At 39.4% G+C, this 24,277-nt stretch overlaps 1 protein-coding gene across 4 annotated transcripts in view; it reads left to right on the plus strand.

The window, feature by feature from the left end:
• Positions 1-24,277, plus strand: part of UTRN (utrophin) — a 366,839-nt gene that overhangs the window by 147,672 nt on the left and 194,890 nt on the right. For 3 of the 4 annotated variants that reach the window (XM_084513507.1, XM_084513506.1, XM_084513508.1), the window contains 3 exons: positions 1,148-1,353; positions 2,352-2,506; positions 7,786-7,975. In XM_084513507.1, the coding sequence (XP_084369633.1) occupies positions 1,148-1,353; positions 2,352-2,506; positions 7,786-7,975 (551 nt within the window). Of the gene's footprint in view, positions 1-1,147; positions 1,354-2,351; positions 2,507-7,785; positions 7,976-13,364; positions 13,579-24,277 lie in introns of those variants that run through there. The other variant, XM_084513509.1, reaches the window with a different exon arrangement.

Raw genomic sequence — 24,277 nt, forward strand, 5'->3', positions numbered from 1 at the left:
GCTTCATGGAGGAATAAAGTGACCTGAGTATCAACTATGTATGTTTTCTAATAAAGTAAAATGACGTACTTACTGGTAGGATAATTACATTTGATACATTGTGTATTGCCTACCTGTGGCTGCTGAGAATACAAATGTTCCCAACTGAAAAACCCCAAGCTGGCTTTCTTCTGTTTGCTTTTTTTACATTTGTTTTTTTTACTCTAGTTCAGATGGTACAACACATTGCTACTAACTGTCACGTCAGGTAATAGGGAAGACCTAGGTCCACCTCTGTAGACTCTCAAGTGATACAATTTTTTTTATTGGTCTGTAGGTATTAAGAAAAAAAATAGGATGATGTTCATTTCTTTCTGTCAGTTGGACTTCCTGCTTTCCCTGACTCTATTTCTTTTTGTTCTAGGCTTTCATCATGTTTTCTTTTTCACGCTTTGTTTATTGAAGGTTAAAGCTTATTTATTGATTGTCTAATGTAACTCTGTTCATTGAGACAGGAACGTGATACTTGAAGGAAATGGGGTGTGATCAATAACTTCTCTGTTTTGTAATCTACATAAGCCTGTAAAAACCTGTGGTGGAATGAAAGTGCTTAAGTAGGTTGTTACTGGAGAGTTCCTACATTAGCCACTGTGCTGTATTGCAGGGGCCAGTAGACTACATCCAACAAGCATGCTGGTCAGTAAAGCTTAGTTCACTTTGTATAAGCTGCCCAGATCTAAACAAGATTTGTTTGTTTGTACTGGTTGAAGTTGTGAGTGCAAGAGGGTGACTTGCTGGCACAGCCCTCCCTCTGCCCTGGTGCTCCCTTGGGGCCCTGCTGGTGGCATCTCTGCAGCTCAGCAGAACTGCTTCCCATGCTGTGTTTGTAAAATGTAATGTCTTTGAAGTCTTCCAGAAGTAGTAGTTGTTGCTTTTATACTTAACTGCTTAAACAAGAGGGAGACAAACACCTGCATTTTCTGTTTGCTTGTGTGAACGTGCATATTACGTGAGGAACTAAAATACAGCATGTTGAAAGGACTGTACTTGCAAATGAGTTACGTTACTGCCTTTTGTCCTGAGAACTAGAGTCCTTTTGTCCTGAGAGTAGTTATGGCTACTCAGTTGGTTGCCCCAAGTTTTTGATTTTCTGTGTTGTTGCCTGCAGTGGAGAAGGTAAAGAACCAGTGGGACAATACCCAGCATGGCGTGGAGGTGCGGCAGCAGCAGCTGAAGTACATGCTGACGGACAGCATCCAGTGGGATGAGCAGAGGAAAGAAATGGAGCATCTCATGGAGCAGTGTGAGATCCGTCTGCGTATGCTCATGCAGGCCCCGAAAGAGGTGCTTGCCAAACAGATTGCAGATAACAAGGTAAGGCCATCCTACAGGTGTTTTTTTCTTCCCCTCTCTGCCCCCATCAGACTCCTAGTTCTATGTGAATAGACCAAATCCTATGCTGTTGGATTCATCTGATGACTGAATGTCAAATTTAGTTGTAAGACTGATGTGGCAGTTCTGTCTTTTTGAGCATGATATGTTCTAAATTGTTTCTGTGTTTCTTTTTTTAATCAGACTTCCTGAGAACTGCTTTCTGGGAGGGGAACAGGTGGCATGTATGCATGGGTGTCTTTTTATAAGTCTAGTTGAAATGAGTACAGTATAGCATCAAATAAATGATTTTTCACATTGGTGGAAGTTTAATTATACAACCACAAAATGTAGCATGTATTATTCCATAGAAACCCATTAACAATAGTTTAATAAATCCAAGAATGGACCAATTCATTTAAAATTATTCTGAATTTCACTTCTGATGGGTGCCGAGCATATTCAACTCTTTTTTTTTTTCTTCCCCACCTGAATCCCGTGCAATCTTTGCTGCTTTTCATATCACAGCAAACCTGCTGTGATAAATCAATAACTCTGATGTCCTTTGTCCTGGTGGCTGTCTGAAAAAAAGACAGGCTGTAGGTGGCTTAGGATGAGGACTAAAGAGACAAATCATTGAGGAGAGGGCTCTTATCAGTACACTACTTGGAACAGACTTTACTAGATTTCTAAAATGTGTGTATGCGTAGATGCATTCATGAAGGGACAATGTAGGGAGGCGTTTTCTAGCCTTTTATGGTTCTAACAAATACCATTTTTTCTCATTTATTTGTGTTTTGGTTCATTATCAGTGACACTCATCATTGACACTTATCTAATAGATTTTCTTTTTAAAAGGAACTTTATTCTAGAAAAAAGGGTACATTTGTTGTTTAAAAAAAGGCAAAAAAAAACAGGATTTTGTAATGATAAAATGCATAATATGAAAAACAATCTGATTTCAGTTTTGCTTGATGTCTCATTCTGGAATTGCTTTTTAGCTGTTAATACAGGACTTGCATAGAGGCGATATCACGGTAGCTGCATTCAATGATCTTTCAAATAAACTTCTTCGAGAGTATCGTGATGATGACACGAGGAGGGTGAAGGAAACCACTGACCAAATGAACAATTGCTGGGTTAATCTGAACCAAAGGTAATTGCAAGGTGTCGCTGTATTTGTTGCTGTTTGTCTTAAATTTGTATTGTATGTTTATCACTTACATGTATTGCAGTCTCTTCTGTGTACACTTAACTTTACAGCAGCACTTCACACTACTATGGTTATTTAATCAACAGTAGTGAAGCTGAATTTTGAAGATGGAAATGGTTTACCATAGTTTACCACGGAAGGCTTCTGTATGACTTCTAATTCCCTGTTAAAGAAAAGGGGGTGATGGGGTGGGAGGGGTTATATTTTCTTATGTTTGGCCTCAGGTTTGCCTTTGGCTACTTTTCTCTGAAGGTCTTTGAGCAATTCTTCCTGTTCCTTGATGCTGTTATACGCTATGTATTTGTAGTTTGTTCCTGTGTTTTCTTTTCATAAGGCAGTAAGTATTCAGCTCCACCTTCTAATGCTTCCACCCAATGTTCATTGTAGGCCATGCTTCATCTAACAAACTTTTTGTGAACAGGGCTGTGCTTTGGTTTTCTGAGTGCAATGCACCTGACACTCCCATCTAGAAAGCATTTAACTATAGGAACTGAGACTTACTTGAAACTTGCTTCTTCTTATTCATTCTCTATTAAGACATATTTGCAAAGAAGTATTCCAGGTCTTTTTCTGAAAACATGGTCCTATTTATTTTCCTATGCATATTTTTTTTTTGTGTGTGTGTGCAAGGTAATCTACTTACTGCAAAAAATCTTTTTAATAAACATTTTTAGACAATTAATATTAGGCTAATATGTGATTCAATGCCAGCAGCTTTAAAGGACAACATGCCTTGTGGTTAGAGGAACAGGAGAGAATTGATCCTATGTATATGGGAGTAGGGTAAATGACAACCAGAGTCTATACATATGCTTGTATATATGTGCATGCAGAAGGGGAAACTGCCTTTGTAATGACATGTCAGTTAGGTGAACAAGTCCTAGGTAATAAAGCCTCTGTAGTTGATAATATATCCTGGGGAGTGAGGGGAGGAGAACTTTATAGTGGCAAGCAGTAGGATTCACAGGTAATTAAGGAAGCAGAGTAGAATGTTTTGTTATCCTCCCTTGGAGGACAATGGTATTTTTGTAGTTTTCTGCTTTTGATGTCACAAGTTTTATATGAGTTTCCTGGTTATTTCCATAGAGAGATAAAATTCAGTACAGACAAAAGTTTATATGGCGCATTCTGTGTGATCATTTGAGAGAGAATAAAAATTTATTAATCTCTACATGTTTTGATGTCTAAGATAAGATTTTCAAGAGACTAAAACATTTCATAATTATTCTATCTGATGTGGACATCTTTTCACTTCTTTTTTTTTTTTTTTTTTTTTTTTTAAAGGCAAGCAAACAAAAAAAATTCTAGTGCATGGTGGGAGAGGCTTTGGCATATGTCAAAGCTTCCTTGGCTTTTTACTTGCTGAACTAGGTCATGGTGATGAGGTCATCTCCTGAAATGACCCTTTCTGACCATTCATTTGCATCAAGTTTGGGGTCTGCGGCATATTTACCATCAGATCCTCTCTCTATGCCTGAGTAGATGAATAATATTTCAAACAAAAAATGCCATTAACTTCATCTGAATCTACCATGAAGGCATCTGGGGATAGGGATGCAATTAGAGAGTGATGAGAAACAGCTCCTGACTGGATTAGCAGAACCAGTAGACTACAACTCTATAGTAGTCTCATTCAAATTCAAACTTTGTAGAGTTTTGGCTAGAGCTAGCATAAAACTATCCGCCTGTGTCAGACCAGGTGATAAGAAAGAAGAGCTCCTAACTGGAAGCCTCTAATTATTTTTGAATCTGATTGAAGTCTGGAATAATAAGCAATTGCATTATGTTGTGTGTAACTGAAGCTCGACTCTTACCACTGGGGCTACTCTTTTGCAGTCTGCAGCCTTAGGAGATGGGTATCTGCTTTTCTGCCTTGTTTTTTAAGTAGGGGCAGAACATCCAGGAGAAATTGGGAAGCCAGTGGGTAGCCAGAGCATGGAGCTGCTCACCGTAACCCTGTGGAGCAGAGTAGAATTAAAAGGGGAGAATGTGCAGTGAAAGCACCTTTTCAGGGGAACGAAGGTTTTTATCTTTGCCTTTAAAGGCAATAAACAAAAATACTGATGAGCCTTGAGCGCTGAAGATGGCTGCATGTGACAGGTGTTGGGACTGACAGGGACTGGACCTGGAGCTTAAGCATAGATCTGTATTTACAGCATACTGCTTTAAAATGCCAGCTGTGGCAATACCTGTACCTGGAGGCTGCAGAGGGGGTCCTTAGTAGCGTCACCTGGGATAATCAGTCTCGAGCAGCACCTTGAGAGTGCTCTCAGGAGGGCTAGCCATGGAATGCAAAGTCGAAGGAAGAAGGTCGGCGTTACGGGGTTGGAGCTCCCCAGCTCAATATTTTGTAAATCAAATAGTCTGTCCAGTGGCTATTTATTTTCTGTTCTTGATATTGCAGGGTGAAAGCGTAGTAGTTCTATGCACTTCTGCTGCCTCAGTAGTAGCTTGTAGTTGATGTTTAGACTGTCTCAGGTGTTCTTCCCTGACTTTCTTTTGAGCATACACTTGCATGCATTGAAGACTTTTAGTTTAAATCTAAAGAAATAATTGGGTGGAACAGAAACCTGAAATGGTGCTATGAAAGCTTAAATGCTACAGGTACAATTATTTTTTTTTCTTGGTCATGTCTTTGCTAATAAAATTTACGTAGACCTTCTCCACTATCAATGAATTAAATAAAGTTAGCTGCGGTTGTACAGAATTCTGCAGGTTTTCCTCACATTTAATTCTTGTGTCTTAGAACGACTCTGTCTTTCTGAGACTGTTCTAATCATATTAGAATTCTTGGAGAACCTGCATCATCTTTTTGGCTAGGGGAATAGTTAATAGCATTATAGAATTCTCCACCAACTTCTATATTACATTTGAGGCCTTTGTTGGAATGAAATGAAAGTATTTTGGGTCTGCTTGTAAAACTGTTGCTCACTTCTGCTATGTAGGTCCTCTTTAAAAGCTCCCATGTAATCTTAGAACATTAATTGTAAATCTATTGATTTATGCTGCTGGAATGCATATTTAGTGTAAGGAATGATTTTCAGCTTTAATTCACTTATCATGACAGCACTGGGACTGTAATAATAGGATTTTTTTCCCCTTTAATTTCAACCAAGCAGAAAGTTTGAGAAATTAAAACTTTGGACTGAAGATGACATTCTTCAATGAATGTTATTAGCTACAAAGTTCAGGTTGTCTCAATTCCCATCTAGAACATCAGTACTTAGACTTAGAGATCTGGGTCACTTACAGTGTTTCATCCTTCGGGGCTTTTCTCTTTCTTTGAAGGTCACCTTTATTATCAGTCCATTCTTCCTGTTGTCACTCCTGTTCTGACACCTTTGGCCTTACCCCCCTGCCAGGGAAGAAAATCCCTGCAGAGGGAGAGGGTTTTGAAGTCAGAGCTCATAAGTGTTTTTACTTTACGTTTTTCTCACAGTTCTTTGGAGTGTTCTAATTTTTGAGCTGATGCTTATTATTTTTTCCAGGCAATATATTTATCAAATGTTTGGTCATCCCGGCATGCTATTTAGTATTTTTCCTCAAGAGTTGGCAGAGCATGGCAAAGCTTCAGTTCAGAAGCGAGAATGAAGACTTTTTGCCCCGGTACTCGTTTGCTAGTAGCCAGACTTGGGGAGGAATGAAGTCAGGAATGATTCACAAAATCTCATTTTGAATAAAGCAATTGTTAACAAGTGATGTAAGACCTAAGCTCCTAGCGCTGAGGATGTGACTTATCTTACTGCAGGTAGTCTAGAAAATTCAGTTGGTTATGCTAATATTTAGGAACATAAGCCTGGTAGAACGGAGTTTGCATCAGATGTTCTTACTGCCCTTGAAGGAAAATAACTTTTCCTTGCATCTGTGCTTTCTGATGTGCTGGAGTACCTGCTTTGAAACTTCATCCTGAATGGTACCAAACATCTGCAGCTTCTTTAAAAAGAATATTTTAACTAGTGTTGGATTTCAGGATTCTAAACATAGTGATTCTGTAATATGTTGAGCAGGACTGTTTCCCCACAGTGTGGATAGGAGGAAAGAAAGCCTAGGGAAACTAGGAGGAGGCAGAATACACCCATGTTTGGTGGGCTTTTCTAGAGAAAGGTTTTCACCTAATGCAAAAATATCAATGAGTGTTTTGACCTTGTCTTGCTTGAAATGTTTCACTTTACCCTTGAAATCTGACAACATGATTGATGTTTGATGTGGAAATAAAAATGAAACTTCCTGCTTAGATAGCAGAAGTATGCTAGGTTGTAGCCCTGGTAGGGATCTCTGTACACGGTGCTGGTAGGAGTTGTTTCTTTTGTCTTCAGTGTGGGAAAAGGGTTGCTGTGGAATAACTGCCTCAAATGGGTGAAATTCAGCTTGTCACGCTTCAAGAAACTTTGTTAATCAGAGCTTCTAAAATTGTTGACTATTGCAGTTTTCAATCTGAGTTTCATTTCAATGAAACAGTTCTGTTATGCAGCCATACAATCTGATCTTTTTTTAGGGGATCTGTTGAAGTTGCTTACCAATAATCAAATTGAACAAATTCCTTAGATCTGAAAAAATCCTGTTTATAAACAAAAAAAAAATCTGTTTGTAGAACTGGAGAAGAACTTATTTTTCAGATAAGTTAAAAGTTTGGACGCCCCTCGGTCAGTCTTTTATTTAAGCATGTTCAGTAGGGGTTGACTGTTATGAGGGTAATGTATTACTCTGAGTCATAGTGTCAGAAGTCTTGCCTTTTAGCAGAGAGAGATAGGTATTTGGCTTTCCACCCCTCAGCACTTTAACTCTTGCAGTAGACACTAATTGAGGGGCGTGTTTCTGTTCACCATAGAAGAAAATTCCCCCAAGCCCTCAGTGTTTCTACACCGTGTGATTTTTGTTGATGAGGAAAAGCATTTGCACTTCTCAGGCATGGCAATAAATTCTACTGGTTGGGGTAGCATAAGCCTGCGATGATAATGCTCAAAAAGGAGATAGCTTCATTTCTTCTACATGCATTCTTTCAAAGTGCTATGAGATACAAAACAAGTTCAAAATATCTGTTCATAGTCATAAGGACCAGAATCATATCAAATAAAATGAACGGAGGTATAAATAATAATAAAACAAGCTGCTGCAGATGTATAGATTATTCATAAAGCGAAGTTTCACGTTATCTTTTAGTAGTTTCATTTTGATGTGTATAATACTGGGGGAACATCTGACGCCTGTTGTCTTGTTTTCAGAGCTGTTGATAGGCAAAATTTCTTGGAGACAGAGCTGAAGATGGTGCAGGCCTCGCACAAGGATCTGGAAAGACTCCTCAAGTGGCTTCAAGAGGCAGAGACGACTGTCAATGTTCTCGCAGATGCATCCCAGCGTGAGAACACTGCTCAGGACAGTGCCTGCGTAAGGGAACTCAGAAAGCAGATGCAGGTGAGAAACTAAATAACATTGCTGGTATTTGTGCTTTTCCTTAATGGCAAGTGCTATAAAGGAAAGCTAGTTTCACCTACTGGAGAGGGGAAACTGGCCTATTGGAAGGTTTTTAAAAACAGTATCTTAGAAGTCAAGTGTGTGAAGGAAGCAGATTTTTTTCCCTAAGGCTTGAAATGCTTATTTTGAGAACATCTGTGGCACTCAGGGCTCTTAAATGTCTTTGGATGGTGACTGTATTCAGGAAGTGTGGGAGGGAGAAGGCGTAGGAGGAAGAGAAAGGAGATGGGTTCAGCCTTCATTAAGGGTACAATGTATTGAGGGAAAACAGGAATAAAAAGTGGAGACCTGACAGCTTTTCTTAATATTGTTGTATTTGGGCCTGTGTTGGGAAAAAAAATGAGCATCGCAGTATTTTCTGCTTCTGTGAAGCATGAATTTCTGTTATCCTGTCTACCTGATATGAACACTTTTGTGTGTCATCTCTCTTCTGATGAATGTTTTAATATATTTTTTTTTTCCTTCAATTAGTTTTCCTTATTTAGCACAGATATTTTGGCATGCACAAAACTGGGAGGCTAGACCAGCTATGAAATCCCATGCTCTGGGTTTGGAGTAGTATATTATGTGGTGTAAATTCATGGAGTTTGAACAGTTCATAGTAGGGGGAAAAAAAAAAAGCTGTTTCTACCAGTAGTGCTCTTAATCTGAACATAGCTGCATTGAAATTAAGTGAAACAAGACAATTTAAAGTATCTTCTAGAAAACTACTCACTGTACTCATAAAGAAGAGAACGGTATATTGTGGAGGCTTGTGTCTGTGGAAGATGACGTCAATCAACAAGGTTTATATGATTATGGTCAGTTGGGGAACTCATCTGTAGAGATGTCTCTCTGACACAAAGATAAAGCTGTTATTTTGCAATTTACTGTTGTCTATATACAGCTGTGAAGTACCCTGCTCATGGAAGATTGTTCACTCTCCTTTGTTGTGCTTGGTTAAGATTGCTGGAGTAGTTTCATGTGAGGGGAGTAGTGCTGGACGAGCCTGCCTGCTGTGTGGGCAGGTCCATAACCAGCTCTTGATCTGTGCCCCTTGTCCTGGTTTGTGACCACTGGCAGGTTACAAGACAGATGGAGGTGCTTGGGCATGGCCTCCCCTTCTTCAACATCCTCCTAGCTGATGTTATCTGCCTTTGTCTATGACTGTATGCTTCTGTTCACTGTGCAGATGAAGTATACCCAACCTAGCCATAGCTTTACATAGGATTTTGAGCTTTTTTCTACTACCGAGGGCAGTTAAGAAGAGTGCACGTCAAAGACTGTTGTAGCGTAATGGCTTCTGAAATGATCTTAACTTAACAGTGTGGCCAGCAGGGCCAGGGAGGTGATCGTCCCCCTGTACTCGGCTCTGGTGAGGCCACACCTCGAGTACTGTGTTCAGTTTTGGGGCCCTCGCTACAAGAAGGACATCGAGGTGCTTGAGCGGGTCCAGAGAAGGGCGACGAAGCTGGTGAGGGGCCTGGAGAACAAGTCCTACGAGGAGCGGCTGAGGGAGCTGGGCTTGTTCAGCCTGGAGAAAAGGAGGCTCAGGGACGACCTTATTGCTCTTTACAGATACCTTAAAGGAGGCTGTAGCGAGGTGGGGGTTGGTCTATTCTCCCATGTGCCTGGTGACAGGACGAGGGGGAATGGGCTTAAGTTGCGCCAGGGGAGTTTTAGGTTAGATGTTAGGAAGAACTTCTTTACAGAAAGGGTTGTGAGGCATTGGAACAGGCTGCCCAGGGAAGTGGTGGAGTCACCATCCCTGGAAGTCTTCAAAAGACGTTTAGATGTAGAGCGTAGGGATATGGTTTAGTGGGGACTGTTAGTGTTAGGTCAGAGGTTGGACTCGATGATCTTGAGGTCTCTTCCAACCTAGAAATTCTGTGATTCTGTGATCTCTCTCCCTCTAGTAATTTTCAATGTCACATTAAATATAACTGAAACATTTACCTCACGTCACTGGTAAACACTCCAAAATCAACATGTCTGTTTTTAAATATTTGTTGAAATGAACTCTTAACATAAAATGAAGCTGTAACTTCTTGCTACTGCAAGGTATGCCTTATAAAATAAATAAATCAAGCCCTCTCCCTTCCAAGTTCTTAAGGTTAATATCTGGTTAAACAAAGATCATTTCCTGTTCTTCCTCCTGTTGAGTGGGTATAAAATAACATTGTTCTCTTCGTAGTTTGCTGAATATGAGAAGAAGCATTTCTTCTGAATGGTTATAAGAGTGCAGGACTTGTAACTTTCTCTGTTCTATGTGAAGATGCCTCTGCCCCCAGGACCTATGCACTGAGTTAAAGTTCATTGTGAGCTTAGAGTATGATAAATTGTAGGTGAAATACATACTGAAAGCAGACAAAATATGATTTTTTTTCCAGTTATAAGTCATGCATTTTCAAAATTAGATCATCTGCTAAACTAGAGTGTGTGTGGAGCAGTGGGGGTTGGAACTGTCTTACATTACATTGTAGGGCTAACTTATTTGGCTGCAGCTCATCACTCAATAGTGGAGTCGGTGATCTGGGGACTGTTGAAGCCTTCTCCTGACTTCCATTACAACAGTACTGCACAAATAATCCCAGCTTTGAGTGAGGCTGGAGGCAATGATTTTTTTTTTTTTTTGAAAGGGAGGAAGCTCAGTTATAGCATCAGTCTTTTTAATTAATCTGAAAGAGGTTAAAACCTAAGTTGAAGCAAGATGCTGAAAATGAGCTAAGAAATAGAAGTAACACTGGGACAATGTGAGTGAAAGCCTGTGCCTACTGTTGTGTTCAAACTAACTTGTTTTATTGTCATGTTGGTTTTAACAAATATCGTCTGTGCTTGTCTCATTATGATTCAAACTTGTATGTTAGCTGGAAAGGAAAAAAAAACAGAACTGAAACAATAGAGCAGGTGTGGTCTGTGGATACTTCTATGAAGAGTTGTGAGCCCCTGCACACTTATTTCTGAATGCTTCAGTGTTCTGGGACCTGTGCTGCTTCATAGGTTTATTCAAAAAAAAAAAAAAAAAGTTTATTAGCAGTGTATCAGCTAATGATGCTAGGCTAGAGCTGGAAAGCTAAAGTAACAGACTTGTAGTGATGGAGGAGAGCAGGTGTAAGGCAGAAGCAAGACAGAATGGGAGAATAGTTGTAAATTTCTAAAACCAGAGCTGAATGAAGACTCAGTTACATCAAAATAATGGTGGCGATGGTGCTGGGGGGATCAGAACTGAGACATGACAGAACAAAACATGAAAAACAAGTTGATGTAGACTGAAATACTGATTCATTTTTTTTTAATAAATAAATTTCAGAATGAAAAGGTATGTTAACAGAATTGGATGGGAACAGTTTCTAAATCTGTCCTGCATGAAAAATCTGTGCCCTGCACTCATCCTCTCAGCTGGGAAGTGCCTGAGAAGAGGCGTACCAGCATGTAAAGCATGGGTGCTGAAGCTGTCAAGTTCCTAGGGTCCTGTGAACTTGTCAGACTTGATGCTGCCTTCAGCTGGTGCCTCTACACTGTTCTGGCTGATGTGCTTGAAGTGCGTGTACGTGTTCATGTGGCAATGTACGCAGTACAAAATACAGTTACTTGTAATACTTGTAATAGTGTCTTTAGATTCCAAATTGAGACAAAAATGTGATATGCTTTGAAACATGATATGCTTTGAATTTACAGTAATTTAACTTGAGTAAACAGATGAATTACATTTAGATCTTTTTTCAACTGAAACTATTTAATAAAGCTTACAGTAAGAATTATCACATTTTTGTATAGTTTAATATCTATCTATCTTGTAGAAAAAAGTTGTTGTTTTTTATTTTTATGATTTTTTTTTTTATCATTTCTTATCTCAGCTCCCTCTACCTTCCTATCTGTCCAGAAAGACTGATGTTACAGATCTGTTAACCCCGAAAGAGGGGAGAGACGGTCAAAGCCCCAGGCTGAGAATACACATAATTTCCTATTCTTCTTGATACATGTTGATGTAACTTACTCTGGGGGAATTTTTTTCATTAATTGAATTTTTGGTTTTATTACAGAGAGCGTGTGTCAGACTTGGTGTTGATTTCTTAATTTATTTTCCCTTTTGAATCTTGTTTGGTAGAAACTATGTCAATGCACACAGCCGTTTGTGGTGAATACTTACTTCCTGAGGAAACTGTGCTTTCTAGATGGCATGGTTTTGATCAGTATTCCCTGATACTGTAGTACCTGATCTGTGTTGAGGCAGTCATCCTCTGCTTACTCTCTGTTCTGCCACCCGTGGTGTCAGTGATGGCTTTCCCTGAGTGTTTGCCCCAGCAGCCCCTCCAGCACAGATGTAAACAGCTGGATCGTAGCACCTCCGGAAGGAGCAAGGAATTGTGCCCCTGGTTGTGCTGCAGAGTCGCCACACCTCAGGGCACACTGACTGTATTGCACAGGGAGTGCCTTACTGGTAGCAAAACACTTCCATGCTCTGGGATGTCCTGGTGCCATCCTTAAATGGCTTAAATAATTCTGCTATGTCATGGGGAAAACATGAACATGGTGTTAGCTCTTTGAAATCAAGGCTGGCTAGAAATGGGGTGGTGGCATGACCGTATGCTTTCAGTTTGGCAAAACCCTTCTTTCTTGTCCTAATGAGCCGTTCAGGGAAAGACATAATTTGGAAACGGCTCCTGAAAACCATTCGTACTTTCTGATCTGAGTGAGAATCTTTTGAGATCTCTTTGACTAAATTAGCTCTAAGCGAGTTTTCCTAGTAGAGAGGTTTACCCCCTGCAGTTTTTCCTTTTGTATTGGATAATCTAGTTTCGAGAAGCGCCTGTGTGATTTATTAGCCTTTAGCGTATGGCTGATATAATTAGGGCAGGTATCCCTCTGCTCCTCTTGGAAGATTTATAACACAGTCTGTTATTCACTCACTACAGCTCTGCCAGAGCTGCTGCGTTCAGTCTGAGAGCGAGAGCATCCTTTGCCAGAGTGAGGGAGCAAATGCTCAGTCTGCTGATCGAAAGCAGCTACCGAAGGAGAACAACCGTGGTGGTACACGGGAGCTGTCTTCCTGAAGAAATTCCTTTTTTGTTTCCACAGCTTTCGTGCTTAAATTAATAACCTTTCCAGCTATTTAGTGCACTCCTGAATGGTGGCAGATACTCGGCTGCTCAACAACTTCATTTACTCTCTGCACAGGCAGAGCTGAGCAATACCGGTTAGAAGGAGCCGTGAAGAATTTTTTTTATTTTTTATTTTTTTTTGCATTCGCTTCTCGTGGTTATTTTGTGAGAGAAACTTATGCTGTATCAACCTCCTTTGCCTTTGAAACGTATAAAGCCTGTAGCTCTCAAAGGCAATCCTGGAAGAGAGCATGCTCAGAAAGCTGGCAAATCATTGTCCAGTGACCGGGAGGAAATGATAGTTGCTCTTCATTTATAATGCAAATTCTGAGGTGTCTTCAGAAGTGTGGCAAACTTAAAATGATGGCTGTGGTGAGAACGTCTCTGCAGAAAGTTGTGGTGTTGTTGCATCGTTTACAGAGGATGGCTGTTTCTTCTCCACGTTACCAGAAGCTGTGTAAGGTAAGAAATGCAAGACCCAAATCTTGAGAGCATCTAATGCTTTTCTCTCTTTTATCTTTTTTTTTTTTTTTTTTTTTTTTGAGATAAAAAGAAAAAAAGAGAATGAAATGAGTGTCAAAAGTACCTTAAGCTATGTGGTGTGGTTTTAAAGCCTTCCATGTTCTCATATGCAAGCTTTGTTAAAGAATGTTATTAAAAACAAAAAAGTGCTTGTCAATTAGTAATACAGTTAAGAAAAAAAGTGCAGTGTTGTTTACCATTTACGTGTCTGGAAGGAAACTTAATGTTCAGTTATCTTCTGTAAACTGCTACCACATCTTTTCCAGAGGAGTCGGTTAATTCTTGATAAATGCAGTGATTTAACTCCAAGGTACCCATTATGTAGAGGAACTGCCTTATATAATAATAATGCCCAGTGGTTTTGCTTCTGAGCTTAATGAAACTTTTCATCAGGAATGAGCTCAGCAGACTCATAATACATAATGTGCAGCTATGAAATTTTGACTTCACCTGTCGGTATTTATGGAGTTCTGTTGTGGGGGGCATACAAAGGGAAAGGAAAAGTTGCCCGAAAAGCATGTTGACCTTTCACTGCCATTCACATGGATATTTTTACCATTACCTGTTTTGGTGGCTGACAGCTTCCACAAGACTGTTTTCATGTTTCGTTGGTTTTGCACAGGTGCAGTAGTTGAGAACTTCAGTACTGTGGTAATGATCTAAGCTACCTAGTAAAAATAAGCTTTTTAAGCACGTTAATCGCTCACCAGATTAAAATAAAAAGATAAAAAGCAGCTGTGGTATGTAAAGTCAATGAGTGAATGCTGCCACAGTGTTCCTGCGAGGAGTGGTTGTACCATGGTGTGCTGTTGGACTTCAATGCAAAGATTCTGCTTTGTAACTTTGGCAAATACAAGATTGGAGGGGCCTTCAGCTGTGTACTGACATAACCGTGTATAAACTCTATTCAGCTGCCTTTGAACTAGTTTTTCATTCTTGCTGCTTGTGATACTTTAATACTTTACTGTGTTTTTTGGTGACTTTCTGTCCGAGTTTGTTTGTACACAAAGTGGGACCAACATGCACGAACAGACTCAGGAAGCCCATTCTTGTTACAGTGATAAAGTAAAGCCATTGTAATTCATTGTTTGCTTCAATCCAAAATGCATTTTATGAGAAATGTGTTATGAGAAATACAAAGTTTACATAAAGTAACAGAGATCTCACCTTTAGGGTAGAGCTTGGAAGTACGAAGAGGATGTAATGCAGTGTCTGGTTCGTAACAGTGAAGTTCATAGAAGTTGTGGCATATGGGGAACAGCATGGCATTTTCAAATGGGTATTTCAGTGTGCTTTACAAAGCTGTAGAGGTGTATCTTCATTATGAAGACTGATAGAGAGTAGTTTGTGTGCATACAAGCTGTTGTAACAAGCACGCCCCAGTTACTCTTGTCTATCATTGAAGAGCTCTGCTTGCTTTTGTGAATAATGCAACTTTTTATTAACTAATGTAAAGGCATGCTTTTTGATTGTCTTTTCATAAAGACTAGGAAAGTAAAAGTGCTTTAAAACCTGTTCAGTCACATTTTCACATGTAAACTTATTTATAACAACGTTTGTCAAACAAGAACTATTTAGTGACACTTGCAGTAGAAATCATTTGCTAATTGGAATGAGAGCCTAGTAAATGGTTGGAGACCTACCTTGAGTTTAAACCTACCTGAGGGGTAGCAAAATGCTTCTCAAAAGCTGTTCCTAAAGTATATTTTCTGATTCCATGAGCAAATGCCTCAGGCATTTTAATGTAGCTAAATTACACATTGTATGTTTGTGGTTTTTTTTTTTTTTTTTTTTTTTCCCCTCCCCTTAAAAAGTCCTGCTGCTGTTTTCTCAGGTGTCTTGTGAACAGCTTACCAAAAGTAGAATTGTTGTTGGTCTGTCTGTGGAGTTAAATCAGACACTGACTGGAGAAAAAGGACTGTTTTACAATCCCAGTCACTTCCAGCAGGTGTCAATGTAAGGCAGTGATATATGGGAGTATGGTGATGGAAATGTTAATGCTTACGTGAAAAAATGCTACAGAAATTACAGATTAAAAGCAAACCTGATAGTGGGCCAGTAAGGATTTCTGGTAGTGTTCTATATACTTCTGTCTTCGTCATTTCACAAGTTTTCATATGTTGTGTGAACTCTGTGGGTACACAAATACAGTTCAGTTCTGCCTAAGAGAAGTTATTTACTACAGAGGAAATGCCTTTTGCTTCATAAACTAGTATCTAAATGTTTGATGCAAAGTGTCCTCTGAAGCTAACAGCGTGTCAATGAAATAAACATTAAAAAAAAGTGCCAATGAAATATTTAAGGCAAATTCTTGAAGTTAGTGTTTGTCTATTTTTAAGCACACTATTTATAAGAGTAGACTTCTATAGGCTTTTTTATTAAACTAATGAATATATTCAAAATTGTTTCTTTCATTAGCAGATTCATATAATAGTAACTCTCAGCATTCATAGTCTTCATGTTGTAAATTTTGTAAGAGCAGGAACAGAAACAAACATTTTGGTGACATGGCATTGCAGTATTGCTGAAAAGCAAGAAAGCCAGGGTTTAGGGTATTACTACTTCAGCAGCTTTTCTTTCACTAATACCTTCATAACAAGGTAAGCTGTGGCAGATGTAACTTCTTTTCACTGGTAGTGATATTTGATTCTTTGGCACTGAAATTAGTGCTGTATTTGTAGATTTGGATGCATGTTGTCAGGACAATACATAATCAGTTTTGCTTTATTGTTGGCAGCTTTGTCTCATAACTCTGCAATTTTTTGACACTCAAAGGAAACAACCAGAAAAATATTTTGTAGGGGTTGTCATCCGGTCTCTGTTCTTGCTTGTGCGGTTGTTCCCTAAAGTATATCTTCTATTAGGTATATCCTAATCTTGGACAAGAATGAATTTGGATTTTTGTTGGGAACAGAAGAATTCATGGCAAGTTACAAATCTTGCAAGGTACAAAGGTATATATATTTTCTGGGAGACCAGAACTAAAATATTACATATGAAAGTGAAGTAGAAAACTAAGAAGCTTTCTCAAATTTCCTTGACAGAAGTGAAAGAATAGTGTTTCTCCGTCAGACAGGTAAATGATTAACTTGAAATATGTATCCTGGTGGTAGAGCTTGACTGTGTTATTTTTGAAATATACTGCTAACATTCAGGGACTGGAGCATTCATCCACTGGAGGACAGACTGAGAAACATAGCTGGTAGCTATGTATTTTCTCATTTCTTTTGTGGTAACTTCTTACAAGAACACCACTTAGAAAACAAATAGAAAACCTTCACATAAAGTGCTTGAAGTTTTAAACTGAATCCAACATGAGTCTTCAGTCTTGAAGTGATAAATAACTCAGGTGAAGTACTGACTTCCTCAGCTGTAAAGAGAAATGATGTTTCTGAAACCTGTGTCTTGGAGGGGTTTCTAATGAATATACAGTTTAAAATGCAATTCTCTCATTTCCTGCTATGGAATGGTAAGAGAATATATTTATACGAGGAGACCAGCAAAACCCCTTTTGCTGTATGCAGAAAGGGAAATATTGGAATTAATTTTGGGAAGGACATTAAAAAAAAAAAAAAGCATTTGATATTGTGTATTACTTCTTAGTATAGTTCAGAAAAGAACACTGCTTTGACATAAGTTCTTTGTTATGTTGAAAACTAGACAGAAGCTGTATATAGTAAGCTGCTGCATATCGGCAGGAGCTATTGCTGTAGCTCTTGGTGTACTAATTTTCTTAAGGCTGTTTACAGTTTAAAGACAGAAGAAGTAAAAGTATCTTGATGCTGCACTGGAAGGCCTTTAAACATCAATGGATCAATCAAAAGATGGAAAAGTTGAATTTCATTTGTGTTATTTTTGAGTCGGAAATATACAAGCTGTTCTGAAAACATAATCTAGAGGTAATTATTTCTCCATTGGTATCAACTGTTAACATGTTATGGGTTAATTCCCATTGAAATTTCAGAGAGATCTGAATATTTTCTCATTTTGTTACACTAGAGAGACTCAGGATCCTGAGAACTCCTTGCTACCTCCTGCGGATAGGAGAAATTGCACTTTTTAACAAGCTGCCCAAAGAGGCTGTTGTATTTATTTCCATCTGTAGAGGTGTTCAAAAGTGCAGTGGGTGAGGTCCTGAGCAGCCAGATTGAGTTTTGAAATTGGCTCCTGCCATTGGCAAGAGGTTTGGTGTTGTGACCTCCAGAGGTCTTCCAGCCTGCTGTTTTCCATGAGGTTCTGTGCTAGTGACCTAGTACTGTATGCAGGAAGGCTAAAATAGTCAGAACTATAGTGCGGCAGTTTTCAGCTGTGATGGCTGCCTATGAAAAATGCTTACTGCTCTGCTGAGATCTGATCCGAGTCTGGGTCTGTGGCGATTCTGCTCTCCAGCCATAGCGCGTGTCCTTTTGAGAGAGGATCCTTTTGCTGTAGTGTAGCTTCAGCAGGGGAACATTATTGTACAGGTGAGCATTTGTTGTGTATCTGAACTTTGTGTTTATGATGAGAAAACATTTTAATATCACATAATACTTGCTATAATCTTACCTGCCCTCCTCCCCTGCTTTTGCATTTTCAGGCATCATTTTTAATTGCCCCAAACAGGAGAACGTGCCACTGGCCCCTTACGGTGAAAGCTTGTGGCCATCTTGAGTGGGGAGGCTGATTGAAACGTAACCTTCTTTGTTTTGCCATTTGTCTAATTATGACCAGTGCCAAATGAAACTGTATAATAAATGGGTACTTTCCTGTAAATTGTTATTTTATTTTTCCAACAGAACTGTGCTCTCTGCAGTGCTCTCTGCATTTGAAGTTTCTCTAGAAATGAGCAAAGAGAAACAAAGTGAGAAAGGACATAAAGCTTCATAAACTCAGATTTTTTTAACTGCTGCACCAATCATTCCTATTTGTGAGTAGAGTGCAGCTTAACACAAGAAAAGATGGGTTCTTGGATATAGCTTGTTTTGATAGCATTTCAGCAGTATTTTGGAAGGGACAGAAGGAAGATAATTCAGCATAGCCTTTTGGAATCAACTGACGTTTAAAGACAAGTCTGATTTTTGATCTGAAAATATTTTGCTATTGCAATGGGAATGAAAATAAACATAAGATATGGGGTAGTTCTATTAAAGCATGAATGTAGAATTAATGGCAAAATTGACTTCCATGAACTTCACATGTTTACAGGAGCTGGATCAATATGTGATATATGAGACCATCTTACCGTAGTATTTTACCACAGTGCTTTTTGATTGCTGCCATTTTTCAGGGAGCAGTTTCTTTCCTCTCTCCCTGAGGGTTCAGTCACCCTGCCCAGGCTCATGAAGTCATGAAGCAGCAGATGCCTAAACCAGCACCGTGCTTCACTGGTTCCTGTCATGAGCACAGACCGTCTGTCTTACCTTCTACCTCACACAGATCACTTGAGTATGTTTTAAAGAAAACTGCACTCTCTACGTAGCTGGGGAAATAGCACTGTGTGAAGCTGGCCTGTAGATGCTGGTCACCAGTGACTGGAAGATCTGCACTCCCTTTCTTTTGCCTTCCCTTCTGTTTTTAATCAAGACATGGTGCTACAAGACTACATTCCCAAGTAGCCCTGGAAGTAGCAGTGTTTTGTAGCCACTGCTTTGGTTCTGGCTGCCCTGAGATGTTTTCATGCTCGTCGTGCACTTTGCTGCAGAGCTCTGTGCTTTGAAGGAACTTCAGCAGCGTCGCACAGCCGTGTGATTGAATATGGGTGGAAGGTGTCAGGGGCATTCCTGATAATTGATGTTCTGTGTTGTGCTACAGAAAGCAGTTCTTCACAGCGGTAGCAGAGCTATATTTCCTGGTGTTTTGTGGCATATGGTAAATGTGGTAGGTGCTGTAAGTGAAGGATCAATCTGGAACACCACTGATGCTGCAGATGTTGTGTGGTTGCTGGTGAGCCCTGTATCTATGGCCACGGTGTTGTGCTGACAGAGGGAAGAGCAGCCTCCTCTGCACTGGTGTTTAAAATTTCTGACCTGAAGTGATCATCCTTCCCAGGGAGAGGTGGAGACTCAGGCTTTCAGCTCTTGGCATTGCTGCAAAGCCTGATGACCAATTAGCGCTAATTGTGCTGGGGTTTGTGGTGTGGTCCTGGAACAGTTATCTGAGGTCACTGCTTTCTGTCACCTGCCCTCTTTGGACTGGGTTTGGACTATGCTTTATTCTTTCCGTAGCTCTCTTTTAAGGAGGAATGCATTATTAACCCTGAGATAATCAGTCACCCTTCAAGTTCAATCTTGAATGTTCCATGTCAAATACTGTAACTCTCTTGGTTAATATTATCTTCTCTTGTTTGCTACAAAGAGAAGCATTCATTTGCTAGAAGTTCCAGCACTACAAAGTAGCTGAAACAATTTTTTCTCCTCATTCTGTTTCTGAAAATCTTTAGAGTGTAAATGAATAGTCCCAACTTCTTAATATCTGAATTCATCTGAGATTCTCTGAATGGAGTTGGAACAAAAGTTACAGATTACACAAAATATCTTCCCTCCCACCCCTTTTAATATTTCTTTATTAGCAAGCACACTACTTTTCTCCTTTGGAAAGGGAAAGAATGGGTCCAGAAGGAAGAAAGAAAAACCTCTCAATGGAATTTCGCTTGTTTTTTTGCAAGGAGTTTTCATCAGGAGCTAACACCAGTCCCTCAGTTGATTTTACCTTTATATAGCCTAGTACGAAGATTAGCTCTGTAATTTCTTCCTGTAGCCCTCAGTAAGAGCACTGCAGTCTTAATCAGGTGAGCTGTTATTTGTAACCAGATGACTTAGCCAAATAGCTGGAACGTGGGAAGACTGTGTCCCTTATAACGTGGGTAGCATTGTTTCCTTTATCTGAGTACTTTTAAGAGAAAATAGGGAAAGTAGTTGAGAGGTTTTTGTTGAAGAATTCGGATTTCAACAGGACTTTCCATGAGCCCCTTTTCATCCTGATGTCAAAAGGCTCTTGAAGAGGCTTAGTTACAATCTTGTAGAATCAGACACTTTTTTTTTTTTTTAATAAAAAAAATAAAAAATAAATTCCTTCTGTCTAAAACCCCTCTTTGCTAGAGGATGGACTTCTGTGTTGTACTGTGCAATTCTACTGAGAAGAGAGAACGTTACCTGAGGGGTGTTTATATGAAGGTATCTCTTGTAAGGGGAAAGAAAAAGTAAGGCCTTGGGCAATATGACATGTTACAGTACAATTTTGGGCTCTTTATTATAAAGTGTAACATCTGAAGGTTACTGGACAATGAAAAAGATTTGCTCTCTGGGAATTGGTAGCATTGAAATCAAGATTTCAGACCTCTCAGGAACTATGGGATGTGCAGAGCACAATAGTTTTGCCTTAGAGGAAAGAATTCATTCGTTCTCCTTTCTTCCTTTGTGGAGGAGTGGTACAACCTCCTTCACTGAGAGCAGCTAGCACACTGCCAGCAAAATCCAGATACACTGATGAGCATTTTCCAAGTTTTCCTGATGATTGTGACTGAAAGTGGAGGAATCCTAGCAAACAGCATTAAAATATATGGACAGCTGTGGATTAGGGATATATTCAGTAAAGGAAAAGTGTCAGAAGGATAGTTTTGCTAAGAGTTGTTTTTATTTTGCCATTGCTGGTGGGTGGCTGTAACAAGAGTAGAATTGTAGCCCACTTGCATAATATGTCCACTAATTGAGCTTGTCTGTGGCTACTGACCTGTTCCTGTGGCATAAAAGACAATATTCATTTGAGAACACTGGCTGTTGTTGTTGGTACACATGCTGGTCTCTCCATGGCAGCAATGATCTGTCGCACTTTTCAGTGAAATGATCTTATACTGTGGCTGAAGAGCAACTAATTTTCCGATGTATTCATGTATAATGAAGCTCTGTTTTTAGGTCAGCAGGTAATCAGTTCACACAAGAAGAAAAGTGAAAGAAAATTATGTGGAGGCTCCATGGAACCAGTTAACAATAGAACATGTGAAAACTGAGTGGAAGATAGCTTTGCTTAATGTGTGGTTGATACCTTAGGAGGGAGTTGAATTCAGAAGTAAGCCATAGTTATGCTTCAGTTTAAGATGACTTTGTCATGCATTGGGTTGAGTACATTAATTGTTGATTATTCGAGGTTCCTAATAAACATTTGAGGAGGCAATGAAGATTTTTTTAGTGAGTGATGGCAGGCTTTAGCACTGCTAGGTCTAGTACATTGTTTTGTGTTCCCTGGGGGTTCAAATTGGTTGCGCTGAAACTTAAAGAATATTATTCTATAGGAATAGAATATAGGAATTCTAAAGGAATTACAGGGCGAACAATGAATTAACAGCTGCAAACCAGAAGGAACGAAGCTCTCTGATTACTGTATTACTGTTGCATATTTAATATAACTGGTCTGTCAGCTTGCTTCCTGTAAGTCTCCTGTGTTACCACCAGTTCAGAGCTACTAAAAATTATGTCAGTCTTAAGTGTAAAAGAGGCACGTCTTCTTTGAGGTGGCAAGTAAGGGCCCATTTGAGAACATAACTGCTTGAGTGTTACACAATTTAGGTTACAAAAGGAGGGGAAACATGAAAAAATACAGAACTAAACAAACAAGCAAAAAAGCCACAGCCAAAAGAATTGCTACTGAAAAAATAGGTTTTCTACACAGAAGCAATATGCATATCATGTAATATGTATCATATATATGAATATATTAAAACATTTTTATACAAGCATGAAGGAGGACCATATATGCATATATTTTCTTTTTTTTTTTTTTGTTTTCTTGTATGAAATCAAGGGAAATGAAAGTTAATTGGTAGTTGCTATGATACTCTCTGAATGGCAGGCCTGGAACAGAATACAACATTTAAAAACAGAAACCGGGGAAGGTACAGGAAGGCTTTAAACTATATCTTCTTCAGGCTTCAGTCCAATTGTATAGGGCATGTGAAAAGGGAGCTGTGATTTAGATCATCTCAGAAAGCCCAGGGCATAAAGCTAAGTATGATCATTTGTCTTGTTTAGCAGTTTGATTATAAAGTATGTTTGTATTTTATGTCTGTTTGGTACTGTCCCAGCATCTTTGCGAGAGATAAGTCTTTGGCAATGATACATGTGTAGAGAGAAAGGGAAAACTAAAATGAAATTAAAGACACTTCAGGAAGAAAAACAGGTGGCTTAGGGATATGTTATATTGATGGGATGGATTTCATAGTCTTGTCTCACCTAATGGTGGTTTCTTGGAATGGTTTTTGAAGTTACAATCAACGCAGTATTAAATCTAGAGCTGGAAGTCGCTAGTTATTGTACTTGGAATGCTGAGGCTTCTGTCCGTAAGGGGACCTGGAACTTTTACAGACAAGGCAGCTAGCGTGAATGAAATTTTGGAACGATAAGACACAAAATAGTGTGAGTAGGCAGTGAGCTATAGAAAACGCCTGGCTGCACAATTGCTGTAGTTCTACCTGTTTTGTTCTTGTAATGCAACATTTTAGTGGTTGCTCTACGGTGAAAAAAGAATATATATATATATAATTTCTCAGCAAAATTGCAGAGCACAGTCTCTATCTACTGCAGAAACATATTAGTGTTGCTGTGTGAGAAGAGTTGAGAGAGCTCTGTAACAGCTCTGTAGAGTTTCCTAGTTCAGAGAGCAAGTGAGCTGTGCTCCCCAGTCAAATGTTGGCATTTGTGTTGCTTTTTTAACCTGCCATCCTCCTTCCCCTTCTTCATACCTACAAGAGCTCCACCAACACAAAATGGTCTTGGGTTGTAAACCTGTGCAGATACACAGGCCACTGCCACCTCTGTGTGTGTGTGATTTCTTTTTGGTAAATGTAAGTACAGTTTAATTTCTTTAAATGTAAGAAAGTAGAACAACAACAAAAAAAAGTAAAATACCAGTCCATTTGGTAGTCCGGCTAATTTTAATGTCCAGCATAATTGAATATAGCTTGATCACAGCCACAGGAGTTCTAAATAGTTACTGTAATTGATTCCTGGTTACTCTCTCTGTGTGGAAGTTTAAAATCAATTTTTACGTGTGCTCCAGGGGAAAATGATGACTCCCCCTTTCCTTTTCTGACCTTTTCCTCCCCCTGTCACCTTTATAATTGGTTGCTTGGCAAGCATGCCAGTTTCGTGTCAGCCGGCCCTTGTTTTAGGCCTTGTGGTCCTGGTTTCATTGATTTTCTTCACATTTTATTTCTCAGTGTAGAAAGGAAGGAGAATGGCAAATTGAGTTCTGTGGCTGCAGTGAAAATTGTTTTAAGGTTCACCTATGGCACAATATTTGGCAAGTAAAAGAAAAGCTGAAGTGATGCCGTGGTGCTTCCCAGAGGCTCCTGCATGTGGCAGGAGAGCTCTTACCTGGTTGCAGCTCTCCTGCTCACAGCTCTTGAAATGATGATGAAGGGTCTCCACATCACAGCAGTGAGATAAGGTGCTGGTAGATGTTCCTTGGGGACACACGGTAATTCTAAAGTAAATGTCTATACCCAGCAGCAGTCAAACCTGCAGGAAAATTTCCCAGTTTATCCACTAGCTTTTCCCTAAGAGAGAATTAAGAAGCAATTTTTTCTTTTTTTTTTTTTCTTCTGCTGGCTGCATTTGAATGAAAATGTTAATTGGGTAATTCAAGTGCAAGCCAATCTTTCAGGTAA

The sequence above is a fragment of the Aythya ferina genome (genome assembly GCF_964211825.1).
Source record: "Aythya ferina genome assembly, chromosome: 3".
NCBI classification, from domain to species: Eukaryota; Metazoa; Chordata; class Aves; order Anseriformes; family Anatidae; genus Aythya; species Aythya ferina.